This window comes from Aspergillus pseudonomiae (assembly GCF_009193645.1).
Source record: "Aspergillus pseudonomiae strain CBS 119388 unplaced genomic scaffold BDV37scaffold_25, whole genome shotgun sequence".
Classification (NCBI taxonomy): Eukaryota; Fungi; Ascomycota; class Eurotiomycetes; order Eurotiales; family Aspergillaceae; genus Aspergillus; species Aspergillus pseudonomiae.
The window spans coordinates 142,175-162,297 of NW_022476017.1; the positions used below are offsets into that span (position 1 = coordinate 142,175).

The following is a 20,123-nucleotide window of genomic DNA, read 5'->3' on the forward strand; positions in this document are numbered from 1 at the left end:
TGACTTGGCAATGTCTACAATTTCCACGTAAACTTGAACCGTTCAAACCAATATCCCAAGACAAATGCTACAAGTAGATGAGAAAATACTAAACAGACCTGTACTTGAAGCTCAGGGAACAATAAAGCTACAAGGGTATCGATATTGGTGCGTCCAGGAAGATAGGGGGAAAAAAAAAATGTAAAATACAAAATTTCCGTTGATGTTGACGCTTTTTTTTTTATGATTTTTTTTTCTTTGGATCCGTCGCTTTTTGTCTCTTTCCCTTTCATCATCGCACCATCTTCATCTCAACCTGCACTGCACTGAACCGCACCAACAACCTTCCGATAGCTCGGGCTAAAGAATCCTAGGGGGTGACGAGCGTCTACTAGGAAAAGGAAATGAAGTGTAGTGTTTCACGTACATCTCGCTCAGAAGAAAACAAGGAAATGGGAAAGGAAAATATCACAAGAATAAAAATTAGGATATGAGGGACCGATGTGACTTCAACAGAACACACGGTGGAAAAAAGTTCAATGTGAAGACATGGCCGGCAAAAAAAAAAAAAAGCGTTAAAAGTTTTTCAAGACAGAAGAAACAAGGAAACACGTTAGACCGACTCAATTATGCTCAAGCATCGCCAGCCGCGGTGGGCTTCTCACCAGATGGTGTCGATGTCGATGGAGCAGGTGAATCCGAGGTAGGTCCTCCCTTGTTGAAACCGCCACGACCACCGCGTCCGCCGCGACCACGATCACCACGGCCGCGGCCACGTCCACTGAATCCACCGCGTCCCCGTCCTCCTTCACTGTCGCTGGCACCACCGCTCTGGTATCCACGCTGAGAAGTGTTGCCTCCCCGGTTGCTGCTCTGCCACGTGCCAGCATTGCCGCGGTGGCTACCACGGTCTTCGAAGAACTTGATGTTAGGCTTACGAGGTTGACCGGGGGGCGTGGGCTTCTTGTGCTCTGGGGGCTGACGATCGAGAGCAGCCTTGGCCTCTTCGACAGTGGTGAACATCACAACGTGGTTATATTTGCCCCATTTGTCAAGCTTGATTATCTTTGCCTTGTCCTCCTCAGGGAACAGGTCACGAACCGCCTGCTCATTGTCAACGTTCGACACAAAGAGTCCGTTGCTCTGCTTCTTTTCGGGCCTGGGCATAGGCGACTCGGATGGCTTCTCAGGCTGTGAAGTGCCGTTGGCCTCTACAGCCTTTTCAGGCGATGTAGGAGCATGTTGCGAGGCAGCTGTGCCGGAGGGCTGGGGGGTTGCAGGCTTGGGAATAACGGGAACTGGGGAAGTGCGAGTGGGAGCTGCGGCGGGAGCCTTGGCCTGTCCCTGCTGAGGTTGAGGCTGCGGCTGTTGAGGGGCGCCAGGACGTCCGGCAACAGGCTGGGCCTGGCCAAACTGAGGAACAGCGGGGCGGGCTGCCGGGGAGGCCACACCAGGGGTACCGGTAGGCACAGGAGGATTGGGCTGTCCAGCAACGGCAGGCACAGGAGGCTTACCGCCGCGGTGTGCAAAGTTGAAACCCTGGGCGCGCATTTCCGTCGCGATACGGCCGGCTTCGATCTCAAGGACCAGGAAACCAAATGCTGCATCTGCAAGGTTGAAGTTCCACATGTTCTTGAAAGCACTTTCATCGACCTGACCAGCTGCGTTTCCGGGGCCAGTAGGTCCGCCGAACGGGTTCCCACCGTTAGCGATAGTAGGCATCTTCTGCACTACATCGAGAGCATTATCCAAGAGCGTCTTCTGGGCTTCGTTAGAGGCAATTGCAGCCTCGACCTCACCGCGCACCGTCTCCCAAACATCGTTGAAGGAAGCCTTCGATGCGGCCAGCTTGCCTCGGTAGTGGTCCAATGAGGGATTCACGGAGAATTCATTGTAGGAGGAGCCATAGCGGAAATGTAAACCGGCAGAAACAGAGAAATCAGCCTTCAGGGTCACAGATAGCTGGTTAAGCATTCCCTCACGCGCGGGTGACGCATGAGTGACGAAGATACGAGTTTCCGATGGGTCGTACACACGATTCGCTGTGTCAATTAGCTCACCCATTTGCAGCAAAGTAGTCCACATGGTGCCTAGGCCACCGGCAATAGTGGTCTTGCCCTCGCCGTTATCAAACAGCTTGTGCATAACCACTGCACCTCCCAATCCGAGCAGACGAAGCTTGACACCACCTATATCCAGTAGGCGAGAGTTGGCCTCGTCGATAATATGAAGGTTATTCACCTTGTACTCTCCAGAACGAAACTTCTCCAGCACCCTAACATCTTCACAGGCACCCCAAACGGTGTATACAGGGACATCAAGTGTGAGCCGCTTGTCGAGCAGCATAGAAAGCTCTGAGAGGGGTAGCTGATCGGGGGGAAATCGTTGCTTAATGGATTGCTGGGGAGGAGTTTGTGCGATGGCCCGCTTCACGTTTTCAGGAAGCAGGGGAGAGTATTGGGCCACATGCTTAAGGGTCCTAAATTTGGATACCCAGCCGTCAGCGAATTCAATTTCGGACACTGAAGCCCCAACGTAATCTGATCCGTAGATAAGCTCAAATATCAAGTGCATTACTCACTTTTCGGCGATCCGATCCAACGATGTGTCATCATAGAAACCAAAATCACCGGTGTGGATGATATGATCTGCACGGGCCTGTTTGGCCAGCTCATTCAGAGACTTCAGATTACCTGCGTAACACAAACGGAAAAAAGAAACACCAGTTAGTCAAGCGCATCTCTACCACCATGTCTCCACGGGTGTATGCTAGAGAAGCCTACCTCGAACATCTGCAATGCACAGGACTCTGACGGGGCCGTTCTGAATGACTCGGCCGTTGTTTGGCAGAAGAGGGGTGGCGCCAGGTACGGGACCAGTAGCACCGTTGGGGAGAGGATAGCCTTGCGGACCGAAGTTGTGCGGAGGACGGGGCTAGAAGAGGAACACGGAGGTGTCAGTAGGCATGCTTGTTCCGTTGGCGCGTACAAACGCGTGGTGGGCGAGCCATGACGTTGGCCAGCTATCTGCACGGGAGAGCAAATGGCGGAGAAGTCAAACAGAGGGAATACATACAGAAGCCATGAGTAGGATCTTATCAAGGGGCGGAATATAAGAGACGAAGGCTTATAGGCGGCGATGAAGCAAAAAAGGGAGGGAGAGAAAGAAGAAGCAAAAGACAGGACGACAAATAAACAGGGAGAAGGAAAGCTAAACACAGCGGCGAAGCAGTTTGGATGCAGCGAAACTCTTGGGGAAAGAGTGTCACTGACCTGACGGGACACAACAGCCTGAGGCCGCAATAGCTTATGTAATCCCTAGGGGGGTCGTTGCTTCCTTGGTGCCTGAAGGCCTGAAGAATCATACTAACTTCGGCAACGCATCAGTGCAAGGGGTCGCCCGTGGCCAATTTGTTCAAACAATGGGTTTCTAAAGGATTAAGTGTCTCATGTCTGAGTTATGGCAATGAGCCCCAGGGCTCAGCAGCAATACAACATATATATTTTCACTTTCAAGGATTGACTACCGTCCCTATACTTTTTATTCACTGTTCCCAAAGGAGGAGTTGTAGTTAAGTACTAGTATAGTGCTCATAGTGTTACTCTCATGGCAAATCCATTGCTGGTGCAGAATCACACTCGACACTGTACTGACAAGCGGCTCCACCAACTCACAGCTCTTCTCTTTGCGTCTCAAAGCCCTCTTCACCCATGGTGTCGGGTAATTCCATAGCGCCGGACGCAGCGCTCCAAAGAGATCTGGGCCCGTTCAAAGCCATCAGCGCAAAATGCCCACCCACTGTCGGCCGAGCACGACACAAGATGGGCACCCCAGGATTTGCCCCTTGAGCTGATGTGGCAACATAACGATCAGAGAAAGGCCAATTATGCTTTCCGTTGGTCATAAACGTCCACAGGTCTTCCACAAATTCGTCTCGGGTGTCCAAGTCGAAAGTGGCAGCTAGCCAGATATTCCAGTCGGATTTGGCCCAGTCCTGTCGGCTATCAAGAGGAACTCCGTACTCTCCTCGAACTGACTTGAAAAATGTGTTTGACATGTGATGAACCTCTGGAGGAAAAGTGCCAAGGTCAAGCAGTACATCTGGGTATAAATTATATGGGATTTTCCAGGAGGCGGGTTTGTCTGGGTATTGTAGCACGAAGTGTGTCTTCTGCCCATCGGTTCCAAGCCGCTGGTTGAAGAAGAGGTCTGCTCGTTCCTTGCCAATACGGGAGTACTCAGTAAGCCCAGTCAATTGACCGAATGCCTTAATTCCCACTGCAGCCTTAATGGCTAGGTTCGTCTCGTTAGCAAGAGGCCCTGCAGCATCATTGGAAGATAGTTGCTCCGCAATGTCAACACCATTGTCAACCAGATAGTCCGCGTAGGGTCTCATGATATCTTGGTACTTGGCCACCCATTCTCTATCGCCGGTTGCGTGCACGTATGCTAGTGCTAGGATCATCAAGTTACCGCATTCCTCAATCGGCATTGGCTCGGCTTGTTGGTTGTCATGACCAGTAGCATTGGGGTAATGGGAGCCCATGTCATGAATTACATACGGCTCCCGCCAGCGCCCCGCTGCAAGGTACCTCATCATAGGCTCTAGCAATAATCGTATGTAGTCAGGATTCATGGCGTAGTATAGGGGGAAGGCAGGCATAATAACGTCAACAGTATTGAGATTGCCATCGCTGGAGACCTCTTTCACAAACGCCAGGGTATCATCGATATCAAGTGAATCATTAGGAATAGTCAGATCAATAGCTCCATAAGCCTGACGGGTCGATAAGGTAACAATGTCCGCATACTTCTGACCTGCGATTGTTTTAGCTTTAGTAGACAGCTCTAAGTCAAACTTCAGCGATTCCTGGAGAGCATCCTGATAATCGTCCAGGAAATAGGTGACTGCCTCAGGTGTCCCTGGGTATTTGGCTCTATAGTATCCCGTATATGGCGTCCCAAGATAATTGACTGCTTCCTCTCTCACATAACCAACAGCAAATGTGACGGATTGACTGCTAGTAACTGTTCCTAAGTTATGAGATAGAGCTACAATTCCTCCAGGAAGCCAATGGTCGTTTCCATCTAAGTGCCCTGCCCTGATAAAGCGGGAGCGCACGTTCTCGCTCGTTCCAGAGGCAAAGGAAAGATTGGAAGTGGGTATTGGACGAGACGCAAATATAGCCTGGCCCCATGTTGCCATATCACTACGCTCTTCATACAGGACAGAATTATTAACCCCAAGAGAGAAGATAGCTGTAGTGTTTTTCTTCTGGAAGTTTCGGTTGGAGTTTTCCTGTTTTCCTGCCCATCGGTCGTCAATGCTGGAATAAATCTGAATGCTGTTGGCAGCAGCATTCGATATAGACACTGTCAGATAGCCTATAAACACTCATATCAGCTAACGACATGATTATCATGGATCATGAATAGTATATCTTACTGAACGGGAGAGACTGTCGGAGATGATTGGAAGGCGACACAGGTGAAAAGAAATCAAGGGTGAAAGTCGCCGGGCCAGCAGACAGAGTAAATATTGAGTGAGTGGAAGTATATTCTGCACTCGAAACGATAGCCGGGAAAATATTATCATCATCTGCATTCTTCCCATTCATCAAGCTGTACGTCTCCCCGTCAACCCGCGCCATCACCGACCAAGAGAGACTCTGTCCGGTCCAAAACTGAGGCTCTGCATATGGCAAAGTTTGAACCTGATCGCTAGGCATCCATGTCGAGAGATATGGGTTGCGGACTGCCAAAGGGTAGGAAGGAGGTAGGGCTGGTCTATAAATTATGGAGCTTCTCTCGCGCGAAAACATAGAGATAACCGCTGTGAAAAGGGTACCAATCCCTAAACGATCTCGAAAATCAAGATACATAATGACTGGAAGCTTTGAGAAATTTCCTACCAATCTGGCAATTATAGAAAGAAAAATATAGATGTAGTGACTCTGCGGTTAGCTGGGCGAATAAGACTGCAGGATATATGGTCGGCCGGAGGAATTCCAGGCGCATTACTCGTGAAACACAAGAGCCCAGATCACATTTATCCACGCGGCCGTTGGTGTGTGCTCGTCGATCAGTTTCGTCATGGGGGTGATTCGTCATGCATCGGAACGCCCGGTGGGCTGATGGACATGTCGATCTCTATGACAGGGCAGTACTAGAGGCCTGTTCATTCGACTGTTTTTAATACAGTGGACAGTGGACGATTAGAGCCACGAACTTTAATACATTAATGTCCTGGGGATTTATTCGATTGATTGCCAAGACAGCCCAAGAATGCGGGGTACGTTAACAGGAGTCTAGCTATACAAACTTGAAGCTCTGGCTCATAAATACTAGTCCTACACACATACAGAAGCCAAGGTACTATTTGAAACATTACAAAGTGAGGTGCTCGAGCGGATTGTGAGGTACAAGTGCGATTTAACCTAGCGCTCGAGATTTGTTTTATGGAGATTGCTTTTCGTTAATTAACAGTCTTCCTCTATAGTGAAATCATTTAACCCCCCGCCTTTACAGCATAGGCTTCTCAATCCTCCTTCCAATCTCGTCGAAGTGAATTTGTTTCCCAGTTACTAGGGCTTCCTGAAGGTAGGCACCGATTTCCACAGCCTTGACTGCGTTAGTCAATTTAATCGGAAGAGGCGTATTGTCTAGACAAGCAGCGGTGAACTCATTTGCCTCCTTAACGAAAGCAGCACCGAATCGGCCGATGAAGTTGCTAGGAACTTCTCGTGTAATACCTCCGGAGTGATAGAAGTTGACAAAGTTACGCTGAGGGTTGGTGTTGACAGATAATTTACCCTCGGTGCCAATGACCTCAGTCGTGTCTTCCTGGCCGTGTGCCATCATGCGGGAGCAATAGTAATAGGCGATTTTGCCGTTGTGAAACTCGACAATTCCTACTGCATTGTCATAGTCGTTGTACTTCTTCAGCTCCGGCTGGACAGCTGTAATTCCGTGGGCGGAAATGCTCTTAGGGACCGAGTCGTCACCGAAGAACCACAAGGTGAGGTCGATGTCATGAACAGACATATCAACGAAGACACCGCCGGACCATGCGGCATATGCAACATAAAATCCTGAGGGGTCAAACTTGTCACATGTCTGGCTTCGAATGATAGAAGGTCGACCAATCAGGCCTTGACTGATTTTGTCGTGGACCTCGCGGTAAGACTCATCGAATCGGCGAGAAAAGCCACACATGACTTTGAGATGAGGCTTGGTCTTTGCTTTCTGCACCACCGCTTTGCACTGTGAAAGCCGTTAACATATGTGTAATGAAAAGGCTGGAAACCAATGTTAAGATCCAGACTTACCACTTCAATATCTGTTGATAGTGGCTTCTCACAGAGAACGTGTAGATCACGGTCGATGGCTTTAATAGTCTGCTCGGCATGAACAGATGTCGCTGTGCCAATGGCCACTGCCGCTAGGCCGGGATGCTCGAGCATCTTGTCGTAGTTATCATACAGAGTCACACCATATGGCTCCAGATTCTGTCTGCCCCAGGCAATCTCTGCAGGATCAGGAGAGAAAGCTGCCACGAGCTCAGCACGAGGAGTGTGATGCAAAAGGTTAATGACATGGATCTTGCCAACACGGCCCAGACCAGCCATACCGACTTTGAGCTTGTGGACGGACATCTTGCAAGATGGTGTTTCAGATGGAAATCACAATCAGTATACAAGCAGAAGAAAGAGGTTATACGATGAGATGGAGGAGAGAGATGTTGTGAAAGGAATTCCTGAGCTGGTTCTTGTGACTCGAGGAGCACCTTTGCGCGCCTTATATACCCTGGAATACATGGAGATCGCAAAATGGAAAACTGGGCCATTTTGGTGTGAGGCAAGAATATCCGTCTGCTATGCATCTTTGCTATGTTGGAGAAGATCCACAATATGTCTCGTTGGTATGCCGTTGGTTGTCAAAGCTCCCTGCAGTTTAATTTTATCTCACTGAAATTGAGCGTATACTTGGGATGTGGGGAACGGAAAGAGTTGCCGTCCCTCGCATCAGATGGAGATACTTTCCCTTTCATCCCAATAGGTCTATTGACACCTCAGGCAGCAACACCGCCGATCCCAAACCCATGCGGGGTTACGTGGATGTGGAGAAATCCATCAACTGGATTCACTTCCTGGAAAGTCTCTCCGTGTCTTATTCTCATCTGCATCGTTATGACTCCATTCCGAGAAAAGAGGAGTCGTCTAGTTAGTGGCTGGTACTAATTGTCCAATAAGAGCTCCTCCTGCTTCTCCTTATCTGCAAGGACCATACTAATATTCCATACTTGCACTAAAGCTAACCGTTGTCCTAGTCGGAGATGTAGAGGTAGGATGAAGGGTGACCATCTCATAGATCTATGAGGATAGCAAAGCTAACCGGGAATTTTTTCCAGCTCGGCATCTCAAATGTATGTATGATCCATACCCTCATCATCAGCTCAATGTTTTACTCGGTTTTTAGGTGACACCCTTTCCCCTGTCTGCCATCACTGCAAACAAGCTAGGGTCGATTGCGATAGAAGCTTTAATGTGAGGTTCCGCGAAGGCTTAGATCTGAACAATGACCACGACATTGTATTCCCAGAAAGAGGCATTTGGCCACATCCGATAGGGCCCTGTGAGCAATACACGTTGACCAATCTCATGTGAGGAATCTCAATTAACCCAGTTCAAGTTCAATTCTACGATGAAACTATCGCCATCAAAGAGCAATATTGTATTGGTGACTCGGATACTTCCTTTCACCCGAGTGGCACCTTAGACTCTTTGTACGATTCCAGTTTCGGAGCCCCAGTTGGGCTATACGCGAGCCCTGATCAACATGAACTGTCGGTGTCGGAGTGTGCCTCAGGACCTCGATCGTCTATAAGTCCATCCGTACCACATATATATAGTGAGGAGATTCTCGTCGTCATATTGTCTCTTGATTCCTTTGTTTGGCGCATCTCAACTAACTATGTGTTCGGTAACGGGCCAGCTTGTCAGACCCTAGGGGTGCCCTTGTATCTTGGAAATGATCGTGGGTCTAGTTTGCCTTCATCGCCAAATAGGAATCTGCATGAGAACAGAACCACCGATGCTCAGAATGCCTCTTTTAGTGAGAGGGAGGCCGCACTTATACGCAACTATGTCGACAATATGGCCCTGTGGGTGAGTGAATCACTAATAGAAACACGGTGGTTGAAACACAGAGCAGGCACTGATAAATCACAAGGCCGATATAACCGACCCCCAACGACATTTTGAGATCGAAGTCCCATTGAGAGCACTTGGGGAGCCAGTATTACGTTATGCAATCTTTGCGTTCTCTTCTCGACATATAGATAGACAGAGACAAAAAGACATATCTGAAGCCCTACAATACCATAACCACTGCCTCCAGCTTCTTATTCCCGTTCTGTCTGGGCCCAGAGATAGTATCACAGATACGGTTCTTGCTGCAGTTGCGATTCTCCGGCAGCATGAGGAAATGGACTGTACGCTCAAACGTAACACAAACATTTGCTCCAGGCTTACCCGAACTAGGTGAGGACCATCAGTTCCATTTGACAGGAACAACCCAGATCTTGAATACGATATCATCGTTCGGATCAAGCGGAGGCCTGGGTGAGGCCGCAGCTTGGTTATGCCTGCGCGAGGACATTTATATATCACTCATTTCGCAACGGCCATTACAAACGGATTTGCATCGTTTCAGCAATTCAAATGTCTTCCGCCGGGAGGACGATTTTGCTTGGGCGAGTCGGATGGTCTTTCTTCTAGCCAAGGTTCTCAAACACGCATTCAATCACGATCGCACTGTCAATCATTCGATACTAGAAGAAATTGGTAAGGAGATTGAGAAATGGAACACCGGAAAGCCGCCCACATTCCAGCCTATCCAGTATGTCCCTCGTAGCAATGAGGTGCATCGAAGGTTTCCAGGAGTCTGGATGCTGCTGCCCGTCCACGGTAGGCCCCACCTCGAGTTTGTGTTGGTCATGCCAGCTAACATATGTGTCGTAGTGGTTGGCGTTCAGTATTATCATATCGCTCAAATCATACTCGCATTTTCCTATCGTCCGAACCCGTCTCTGGCATACGAGAGTTTCAGGCAATCGCGCAATATAGAGGTTAAACTTTCTGAATATGTCTCCCGTGGAAGAATGACAGTGTGACTGATATCCTTGACTAGAAAACCGTTCGAGGCCACCTTCTCACCGTCCTTGGCTTAGCAAAGTCTAACCCACGGGCCGAAAACACTCTTTTCACTGCGCGGCATAGTCTAGTTTCATGTGAGTTCTAAGGGATCCTCATGGCCACCAGTATCACCACGGTGGTTCCACGTTGTTGCTGTTGTCTCTTGCCTTTCACGTGGTTGTCTTCTAATATACTCATCTATTCGTAGGGGGGTGGATACTCCGGCACAAGCAAGATCAGGAAGCTGCTGAAAATCTGCTAAGAGACGTGGAGACAAGGACTGGCTGGGACGTGTCCCAATCAATTCAGTCCCTGAGAGAGCAGTGGTGTGATGGATCCGATGATAATTGACTTTAGGAGCCCAACCATGTCAGGCAAGTGGGAATCTGCCTTTGTAGAAGTCCATTGGCGATTTCTCGTTATGCCACTAAAATTGGGCGGATTTTGTTTATCCTATTAGATTTGTCTTTTCCTTTTCATTTCTTTACTCCCTCAAACCCTCTGAGCAGATGAGAAAGGATCCGCTGTCACGGTTGATACTGATTTTAGTCAACAAAGGATTTCTTTCTAGCCCTATCGCCTATAATTGCCGTGGCTGCGGTGTTTGTTTGCTAATGAAAACAGGAGCGGTGAAAGTTGAGATGGCGATGCACCATGACACCATACCCTGCATTAGCCCTAATCCTCTCCGATCTCCAACTGACCTATCACAATGGCCTCTTCTATCAGGCTGACAGCCACCGGATAATATACGGCGAGAAAGCCATCTTGCATCGTGTTGCCGCCTTGACCCATTTCTAATTTAGGACATCCGGAGATCTCCTATCATAAATCACATCAGCGAGGCGCACAAAGAGCAACCTTGATTTGCCTGTCGCCCCGATAACGGATCGGCGTGTATCCGCCGAATCTATTAAGCTCTACACTCTCCACGCAGTGTGCTAAAACCAGCTTCTGGAATCTGCCCTCTCACATTCTTAGCTGCCCGGTGAATTGCTCTTGACAAGGATCAAGCGTTTCTTGCATTCGGGATAGCAATAATTGGCAACCACGCACCACCAGACTAGCGCTTGTAAAAACAAGTCCACCGTTCGCACTCTTCATCCCCTCTCACTAACACCCCCCCCTCTTTGGAATTTACTTTGGTCGTTAGGCTCAAAAGCAGGTATTTCACCTCAGTTGTATCCTGTTTTGGAAGTGTATATCACTAGTGCAACTGCCCCCAATGCCTATCTTCCGCCATCTGAGGTCGCGGCTCTCCTCGTCGTCATCACCTGCATCTGAAGCAAGATCGGTGGACACCCACACCTCTTATCCGACCGACGGAGAATTTGTTACTGGTTCAACAACACGAAAGCCACGCATACCCAACGCCGCCCAACCGACAAAAGAACACCAAGCACGACTGGAGCCCGTATCTAGCTCGGCATCCCAAGAGCCGTCGTTCTATTGGCAAAACATCGACCCGCCAGCGCCCTCTCACAGTTATCAACGTCTGTCTTCTTACAATAATCGACTCTCAAGACGATCGTCTAAGTGGAGGCCCATGATGCTCCCCAACAGCAATACAGCTGCCATGAATAGCGCTCTTCCAGGCTACAACTCCGTGAGCGGCTCCGTCGTAGTGGACTGCAACGGGCTTCCCTACTTTCTGTCTCCTCAGGAGGAGAAGGAAAGGAACTCAAAGCTGCAGCGTGCCGTTCAAGAAAGAATGATGGGGCTAAGGCGAGAGACCGAATTTGCTTGGTCGCAGCCATGCCACGGTGCTACGCTACCACGATACTCTCCGCCAAAAGATACACAGTTACGCTCATATACGAAATGAGATCAGCGGAAATAATTCGAAACGTGGTACGTGCGCGACCAACGTGACACGCCAGTGGCCCTGAAACTGTATACGTCTTCCTTAGTTTAGGGGGTATCAGCGGCTGCCTTTTGAGAGTGCTCTCTACACAGTCAACGTGTGAACCAGGTGAATCCAGTGGAAGGACTCCGGGATGGTCTCAGAGCCAATTATGATTTATGACAATGACGATGGAAATGCCAGCGGAACAGGGAATTGATTTTGATATTAAGCACAGCGTTTACTTTATGATATGGCCATAGAGCGCCTACCAATTTAGTATTTATGTTTCTATACCAAGCAGACTTTAGGTCGACCGTAACGTCTACCGCCTATGCGTGTATGATAGTTGAATGTCCTTTGTGATCTTCATTTTTCCTTTTTGTCTTTCCACGAACTGTGTAAGTAAAAGGTTTATAAAAGTTCAATGGATCTGCAAGCCAAGCTGAGTAAGAGATATAAGGAGAGTAAAGAATAAGACATAGTATCATTATATAACTACCCAGTCAAGATGTTCTAACGTATTCAATCCAGTCATCACTAACATATCCAAGTATCCTTAAGTCCGAGAGTCTGCTCATGGACTTGCCCCTCTCCTCTCTTTTTACCCTTCGAAGTCAGTCCGCTATGTGAACGAATAGCGTCAAATCCATTGTGGTTTCGGTGCAGTAATAATATCAGTGAACGGGATAATCTTTCAGTAACCCTGTCTTTACCCACAAGGCATCGGGATATCATCATTAAGGCAATGGAGCTTGTTACGATTCGAAGACCGGCTCATAATATAGCCAGGATACCTCAGGCCAGACGACGTAACTTCTAAGTTACTAAGTTGTGTATTTCAAGCTATTTAACATAGTATTGAAGTATCCACCATGTCCACGCTACAATCAATGTCAAGTCCTATCACTTCCTCGTCGCCAAAATCAAAACCACCGGCCACGAAAATGCCCGCCTGGCGTGCAACCCGCCCATTTCTCTCTCCAGCTGCGCCCACAACGGCTTCACAGATTCCTCCTCCATCCTCTGAAAAGGGTATATATACTGAACAAACTCACGAAGCTGACCCACATCCCAATCCTTCCTCCAGAGACGCCTATCGTCCCTGTCGATCACCACCTCCGCGTCTGTGACACTACTCCTCGGCTCCACGGCAAAATTGCACGCCTCGTTACCAAAGAACCCCAGACTAGTCCATTCCGCATTCCACTTATATCGCTCGACAGACCCCCAGTCCTCGTTCGCAAAGGGAATATAGTCCAACCAACTGGCTATGCCATCCGCCACATGCTTCCATCCCGCCGTGTGCTCCGGGCCCCCTCCGGCAATCACGCCCGAGAAATGATGATTGATGATCCTGTCCAGGAGCGGTTGACACAGCCCCGCATACTCGAGCTCGGCGAAGTGCGCACGTCCATAAAACCATATCGCGAGCGTTCCACCAGGCTTTAAAAGCGCATGGAAGCTTCGCAGCGCAGACATGGTATCCATGAGCGGGAACATGAGTGCACTGACGACCAGATCGGCGGAGGCGGGCGGGTACTTGGAGCCCAGGTCTTCCCCTTTCTCGACTGCAAAAGAGAATCGGGATGCTGGCACGCTGGTGTTTGACAGGAAGTGCTTGGCATAATTGACGTGGTTCTCGTTGTTGTCGCTTACGACGACGTGGGAGAATCTCTGGGCCAGTTTTGCGGAGACCTGGCCCGGTCCAGCACCGACGTCATGGGCGATGGAGAATGAGGGCGGTTTTGGTTGTGAGTGTGAGGCATGGTAGTTGTAGATCAGGTCGTAGAATGCGTCTGTATATTTGGGGCGTGTGGCAAGGTAGCCTCTCCAGTAGTGGGAGACGTCTTCTTGGGTCAGGTTCCATACATTGGCCGAATCGTCATCCTTGTTGAGGTGGGTTGTTGCAGTGCTGAAGGGTCTGCGAGTATGGTACAGAGCTGATAAGTGGCGCGGATGGCAGCGTCTCAAGTATGCCAATGAAGCAGGCAACTTCATCGCGAGTTAATCCTCAAGAGTCATGATATTAGAGGAAGGTGGGGGTAGAAGCTTGGATCACTTACAAGACAGACATCATAAGCAAGGACTACACTGAGTTATCAAGCCCTGTATTGGCAAAACCGGCTAATCTGGCTGGCCGACTATCGCATTCTGCAAGAGCCGAAGTGTGACGATGCTTTAGCTCTGCAGCAGCCCCGGCGGATACTCCGCTCGTATCTTCCCACGGCCGATCCTTGGTTGTATTGTCAATACTGTGTAAATTTAAAGGAGTGGCGGATAATAACAGCCGCCATCCCCTCGGAATATATGACCTGGAGAGCAAGACGTTATCATGGACACCACCAAGCACGACTACTCCCCCGTTGCCTCGTCCGATATAGAGTCGTCCCGAACCTCTGATGAGCAGCGACGGGCCCTCCACAGACAACATGGACGATCCATATACTTCCACTATACACTCTACTCCCTCTTACTGCTGTCAAACATTGTGCTTTTCGGCCTCTGGTGGCGGGCCACTATACTGAGCGAGGTGTGCGTCCGACCAAAACTGTCTTATTGTATGTTGTTTCCCCTTGAGCATGGAAATCCAGCACAACCGTATATCAGGATGACTGACCCACCCCCAGCTCCCGCCAAACAAGTCATATCCTACGAACAGCGACGTCTCAAACGGGATATCGAAAACAACGTGTTCACAGGCAATCCCCGCCCCGAATTCGACGCAGCATGGAAACATCTCCTCGAGCGTAAGCCGTCCTCCACCCATTCCATCTACAATCCCTAACATCCAAACCAGCCATGACAATCAAAATCTCCTCCGAAGAACTCTCCCACCTCCCAGACCCAAGCATCGCCTTCAAAGATGGATCAGGGTACATCGCAGAGTTAGCCGTATACCACGAAATCCACTGCATCGTGCGCCATCCATCCATCCACAATCTATTGGAGACTACAGCTAACACTCAGTCTTTAGAAACGCATCCGTCGCCACTTCCATCTCGATCGGTACTATCCCAATATGACGGAAGATGACCGTATCCGGGAGGAGGCCCACATCGACCACTGTCTCGAGTACTGGCGCGAGGCAGCCATGTGCCGCGGCGATACGACCCTGGCGACCTTCCGCTGGGTCGACGGGCTGCCGTATTCGCGGGTGTATAGCGACCACGAGTGCGTGAACTGGGAGGCGCTGGATCAGTGGGCGCGATCGAGGATGGTGGATATGAGTGACTATGGGATGTTGGTGCAGTAGATCTTGCTAGAGACAACAAATGGATGATATGATTGTGGTTCTGTTACGTTTACACTCAACCCCCTCCTTGGCATATATAAACATGTCCACAAATCAAATACATATTCATAATTCATTACTGCTAAACCTCAAGTAACAATCCCCGTATCCGTCGAATTCGCCCACTTCTCCGCCCACATCACGACCTCGTTATAATCCCGACACCGCCGGCTCTGCCCCCACCCACTCGTCGTATGCGTTTCAGGATCCAGCACCTCTAGATTTGTATCCGCCGCACACATCAACGTTTGTCGGAGGTAGTCGAAGCAATGCCGGATATGCGACGGGGCCATTCTCGTTCCCGTCTGTTGGAGGTACTCATCCGGACGCTGCGCCCCCTTCGCTACATCGGAATCCTCCACGGCGACATAGTAGGCGACTAGAATAGCGTGCTATAGCACCAGGACACCCAACTGTCAAAACTACTTATTAACACAAAGGAAAGCGGAAAACCAACTCACCAAGCAATGCAATTGGTGAAAGACAGCGATGTTCGAGATGAACGGCGCGAGTTCAGGATGATGGATGAAACCCCGTCCGACTGGTTCTCCATGATTAGTGCGTTTCTTGACCCTGCTGGACGTGTGAGTTGGATTACCTGGGATTATGGAGTTCCACGCTGCTTCGGACTCAGACGTTGGGCGTTGGGAAAAGGTGAGGTTATGCTCCCAGACTGTTTTGATTGTGCCTTGGGGTACTGTTAAGACGAATGTTCTCAGTATATCTTTGATCTGTGGGAGGGGAATGGGTTTCTCACGTATAAATCCATCCCACTTGTTGACTGATAGTCTCTGGCCGATGATCAGGCCCAATGTGAGGGCTATTGTGAATGTCACTATCACTTGGACGAGTACTGCCCCTGTTCTGGTGTACACTGGCGAGGGTTTCCTAGGGATTGGGTTGGAGTGCTCTGATCCCATCGGGTGTAGATAGTAGTTGATATTGTGCCTTTCCTTGGGGAAAGGACGGTGTCATGGTCTGGAAAGCAATCAGCTTTGGAACATGCAGAGTATATGCCTTAATTTGAGTATAGCTGCTGAGATACACATCTGCAGACCTGTATCTCGCAATACGGTACCTGTCATAACCTGTTCCATTGCCCCAGGGATCGACACGAGCAGGAGAACCCCTCATTAGAGACACGAGGGGTTACATTACGAAGGATTTTGGCTAAACAGACGCAGTGGCGACTAACAATACAGAAGACCGTACATTGGATTCTGAACTACCAAGCTCATATCATTGGAGGAAGTACCGACGCTAAGCCTTTGCCCTAACCAGGGAAACATAAGTTGATGCTGTAATATTGCAGAATGGTGCTCGACACCCAGAGACTCGTATTCACATTATTCCATATAGGTCTGTATGCATGAAAATGCTCACCGAGAACGAGGAATTGCGTATACGCACTCGACGGATTGGCCGTAGCCAATGAGTCTTAACCGCAATACACCAGAACAGCACTCGATCTGCAATCTACCATCCGAATGGATTGTTCTGCTTCTCGCTGTGGTACCCTCATGAATTGAGCTTGTGCATCCATTCTTCTCACCGTAGAGCATATATAACTCCAGGTCCTCAGCAAAAGCACGCAGCAGGTCCCTATCCCAATTAAACCAACAGACACGAGACCAAGCCACAGCAAAGAAACAATGCGAACCACCACATACATATCCCTCCTTATGCTCGCTCTGGGCGCAGCCACAGCCTTCCCTACTACTCGGAGTGGTACTGTCATCCCTTGTCCCTTATATACCCAACGCATGCAGGGTTTGTGAGCTGACTAGTTCTATCCCGGAATCAAGCTGTCGTCGACGCCGATGATCTCGTCCGCAACAGTTGGTCAGAGAAGCGCAGCGAGGACGCAGACGACTTTGTCCGCAACAGCTGGTCAGAGAAACGTAGTTCGCAATAGCTGGTTCTCTAGTCAATCAGATGAGAAATATCAAGCCCAGCCTCTGGAGACAAGATAAAGAAATGGAATAGAAAGGGGATGTGGCTTAGTGGTGGTCATGGCTTCATGTAGATCCTTTGCAGTTTGTGGAACGATGTATGTGAAGGAAATATTGAGTTTAGACTTCAACGCTGAATACTCCGAGTGCATGGGCCTCATTGCTTTCTCACCGGGCTCATGAATTCAGTCGATAATCTCACGGGTGGCGTGGTGTCGATCGCCGACGGGGAAGCGGGATCACCCATCGAGTTAATTAGGCTCAAACCCTAGCTGGATCTGTGCCTTGACCGTTGCGGCAATGATACGCAGCAGCCGTTCGTATTACACGGTGGTACCTGTATGTGGCACGGTGTTGGATTGTCTGTGTGCCCCCTGCTCGTATGTAGCTAGGATCCCAGAGTGCAGAAGGTAAGCCTTCAGTTACGCCAATGACTAGGTAGATGGATATTAGCACACGTATACACTCTGGCGGCAGCTCCGTGTGCGCTCTGACTCCTATAGTGTATACGCGAGTAATGCACGCCTCCTTAACGAGTCAGGCAGACGGCTGATTGGTGGCTTAATGAATGTACCCTGCTATAGCATCAATGTCTGGTACTCCTGGGCGAAGGAGTATCTTCCGAAATAATTCCGCCGCTGCCGCTGAAATTACTAGCTTAGTGCCATTACCCGGCGTGTAGATACTCGTATGCACGTGTGGGCTAAGAGATCATCCCTTGTCTGGCATGCAGTCATAATAGTGATTATGGTTTCACAGTCAATTGGATGGATATGGGTGAGACTGATGGTTTACGGATAAGACTGTGTTCTGGATGTATAGACATGGGTTACCTATAAGACTGTCTATGCATGATGCCTTTGTTGAAATGAGAGCGCTTGACGGACTCTATGTAGCCGGGAAGTCAGGGAATAAGCAATGATCACTGGTTGTACACAGATAAAGAAACCATCAAATCAGCCTATTGATAACTGCATGAAGGGTGATCATGTCTGAGCGTTGGCCCCTAGAATAATGTCTGCAGCCTGCTCGGCAACTGCATACAGAGTAGCCTGTGGGTGACCACCGATACTCAGCGGCAGTATACTCGCATCTACGACACGAAGATTATGGACGCCAAAGACGCGGAGGTCTGGACCGACTACCTTGCCCATGGCGGCAGTGCCTGCTGGATGATGGTGGGCCAGACCAGTCGCCCGGATCCGGGCCTCGAATTCATCGTTCGACGATTGAGATGATAAAGCCGGCATTCCAGGGGGAGGCACTTCAGCCTCGATATAATCTGCTAAGGCGGAAGTGTCCAGCAAAGCCTGCATGGTGCGTCGACTGCCGTGGGTCAATGTAACACGATCAGCTTCCGTGTCAAAGTAATTAGAGTCGACCAGAGGAGGGTCCGTAGGCGATGACGACCGAATACTGACGGCTCCTCGAGACGTCGAAGCGAGTAGCATGACTGAGGTCATGATGAAGCTGCCATCCATGGGAACTCCGGGCACACCAGCCGGAGCATAGACAATTAAAGTCTCGACGAGCGGCCGACCGGGTTTCAAGAAAGATTCATCTGTGGGGGAGCCGAATCTCGCGTTATCATTTCGCACTGCTGCCCCCAAAATATCCGCCGGTACGTCCTGGTTAATAGCCCAGTCTGCCGGAAAGCCCTTCATAAATGCGGGATCTGAGAGGACGGGGCTACCCAGGGCAAGCCCGCGCTCTGGATTGCGCAACTTGTATAGCTGGTAGAGCGCAAAGTGATCATTTAGGTTCTTTCCGACCTCCGGCGCATCAATGATAGTTGGAATCGCGTGCTGGGATAGTATATTGGCTGGTCCAATCCCTGATAGCATGAGGACCTGGGGTGTCCGGAGAGTACCGGCTGCCAGGATGACCTCCTTACGTGCATTGAAGCGCCGACCATCCGACAGAAGTACCGCAGAAGCAATCTTCTGTCCATTCTGGTCGCCGTCTGTAAATTCAACTCGGTGAACAATAGCCTCCGTAAATACCCGCACACCTTCCAAGCTGTACGCTTGGGGTGCTGCCTGACGCTTCCCGTCGTGCCAGGTCTCTAGGAATTCACAGAGACCGGACAAATTTCCCGAGCAACCATCGGGGTTATATTGAACCCCAATCTCGTTCCAAGCGGCCTTGATTGGCTCCCGAAGGGGATACCGTCTGTTGGGGTCACTGGCAGAGACGGACGTAACATGAATCGGTCCCTCAAATCCGTGTTGCTTGGGGTCTGCTTTAGAGTCGAAGAACGACTCTGACTTGCGAAAGTACGGAAGCAAGCCATGGTAGCTCCATCGCTGGTCTCCGACTATTCTGGCCCAGTCATCGTAGTCCGTCGCATCCCCGCGACTCCAGCCACCGAAATTAATTACACTCCCTCCGCCGAGGGCCTTCCCACTATGAATAGTGTGCACTCGATTGCCCGTATTCGCCTGAGGCTCGGTGCTATAGGTCCAGTCGATATCAGAGCCAAGGAGCGAAAAGAGGCCCGGGAACGATTGTGTGTTGGGGTTGCTGGAGGCGTCACTGCCCGCCTCGAGAATGAGAACGTCGAGCGATGGGTTGCGTTGCTTTAGGCGTGAGGCGACTGCGCATCCTGCCAGCCCGCCGCCCACAATAATGTAATCCGCTTCCAATGCTGTGGTATTCATAGCTGAGGTGGTTGTGGTCGCGTGGAATGCTGGAGGCCAGATTGTCGAGGAAGAAAGAGAGTGGAGATGGGGGGCCTAAGTGTCAAAGCCACTACTACAGGATTGGTTATTGCCTACTATCTGACCATCCCTGTTAGTCTGCCGGCAACAGACTCAACGATAGGCCCCAGTCCTTTCGATCGGCGGGATTCTTGATGG

At 49.9% G+C, this 20,123-nt stretch overlaps 9 protein-coding genes across 9 annotated transcripts; 3 read left to right on the plus strand and 6 right to left on the minus strand.

The window, feature by feature from the left end:
- Positions 1 to 612: 612 nt before the first annotated feature.
- Positions 613 to 5,861, minus strand: BDV37DRAFT_270876 (uncharacterized protein; the record flags this gene model as incomplete). The annotated part of the gene is made up of 7 exons (XM_032084631.1): positions 613 to 2,458; positions 2,561 to 2,637; positions 2,770 to 2,913; positions 3,779 to 4,434; positions 4,538 to 4,584; positions 4,791 to 5,364; positions 5,426 to 5,861. The coding sequence occupies 7 exons, from the start codon at positions 5,859 to 5,861 to the stop codon at positions 613 to 615; spliced, it is 3,780 nt and encodes a 1,259-aa protein (XP_031942461.1).
- Positions 5,862 to 6,501: 640 nt separating this feature from the next.
- On the minus strand, positions 6,502 to 7,877 carry BDV37DRAFT_293303 (putative NAD binding Rossmann fold oxidoreductase; the record flags this gene model as incomplete). Its single annotated transcript, XM_032089377.1, has 2 exons — positions 7,308 to 7,877; positions 6,502 to 7,242 (listed from the first exon to the last, which is right to left on the minus strand). Exons 1-2 carry the CDS (start codon positions 7,632 to 7,634, stop codon positions 6,502 to 6,504), a joined length of 1,068 nt encoding a protein of 355 aa, XP_031942462.1. The 5' UTR covers positions 7,635 to 7,877.
- Positions 7,878 to 9,134: 1,257 nt separating this feature from the next.
- On the plus strand, positions 9,135 to 10,153 carry BDV37DRAFT_282099 (uncharacterized protein; the record flags this gene model as incomplete). Its single annotated transcript, XM_032086963.1, has 4 exons — positions 9,135 to 9,146; positions 9,211 to 9,472; positions 9,522 to 9,947; positions 10,002 to 10,153. 4 exons carry the CDS (start codon positions 9,135 to 9,137, stop codon positions 10,151 to 10,153), a joined length of 852 nt encoding a protein of 283 aa, XP_031942463.1.
- A 721-nt stretch (positions 10,154 to 10,874) lies between these two features.
- Positions 10,875 to 12,295, plus strand: BDV37DRAFT_245849 (uncharacterized protein). The gene has a single exon (XM_032081690.1). The coding sequence runs from the start codon at positions 11,401 to 11,403 to the stop codon at positions 11,998 to 12,000; it is 600 nt and encodes a 199-aa protein (XP_031942464.1). The 5' UTR covers positions 10,875 to 11,400; the 3' UTR covers positions 12,001 to 12,295.
- A 629-nt stretch (positions 12,296 to 12,924) lies between these two features.
- On the minus strand, positions 12,925 to 14,019 carry BDV37DRAFT_293305 (class I SAM-dependent methyltransferase; the record flags this gene model as incomplete). The annotated part of the gene is made up of 1 exon (XM_032089378.1): positions 12,925 to 14,019. The coding sequence occupies one exon, from the start codon at positions 14,017 to 14,019 to the stop codon at positions 12,925 to 12,927; it is 1,095 nt and encodes a 364-aa protein (XP_031942465.1).
- Positions 14,020 to 14,353: 334 nt separating this feature from the next.
- On the plus strand, positions 14,354 to 15,274 carry BDV37DRAFT_282102 (oxidase ustYa family protein; the record flags this gene model as incomplete). Its single annotated transcript, XM_032086964.1, has 4 exons — positions 14,354 to 14,579; positions 14,649 to 14,768; positions 14,819 to 14,937; positions 14,996 to 15,274. The coding sequence occupies 4 exons, from the start codon at positions 14,354 to 14,356 to the stop codon at positions 15,272 to 15,274; spliced, it is 744 nt and encodes a 247-aa protein (XP_031942466.1).
- A 128-nt stretch (positions 15,275 to 15,402) lies between these two features.
- Positions 15,403 to 16,233, minus strand: BDV37DRAFT_282103 (uncharacterized protein; the record flags this gene model as incomplete). The annotated part of the gene is made up of 2 exons (XM_032086965.1): positions 15,403 to 15,705; positions 15,775 to 16,233. 2 exons carry the CDS (start codon positions 16,231 to 16,233, stop codon positions 15,403 to 15,405), a joined length of 762 nt encoding a protein of 253 aa, XP_031942467.1.
- Positions 16,234 to 16,599: 366 nt separating this feature from the next.
- Positions 16,600 to 17,168, minus strand: BDV37DRAFT_97905 (uncharacterized protein). The gene has a single exon (XM_032091524.1). The coding sequence runs from the start codon at positions 17,076 to 17,078 to the stop codon at positions 16,752 to 16,754; it is 327 nt and encodes a 108-aa protein (XP_031942468.1). The 5' UTR covers positions 17,079 to 17,168; the 3' UTR covers positions 16,600 to 16,751.
- Positions 17,169 to 17,988: 820 nt separating this feature from the next.
- Positions 17,989 to 19,966, minus strand: BDV37DRAFT_245856 (GMC family oxidoreductase). The gene has a single exon (XM_032081691.1). It carries the CDS (start codon positions 19,923 to 19,925, stop codon positions 18,252 to 18,254), a length of 1,674 nt encoding a protein of 557 aa, XP_031942469.1. The 5' UTR covers positions 19,926 to 19,966; the 3' UTR covers positions 17,989 to 18,251.
- Between the last annotated feature and the right edge of the window lie 157 nt (positions 19,967 to 20,123).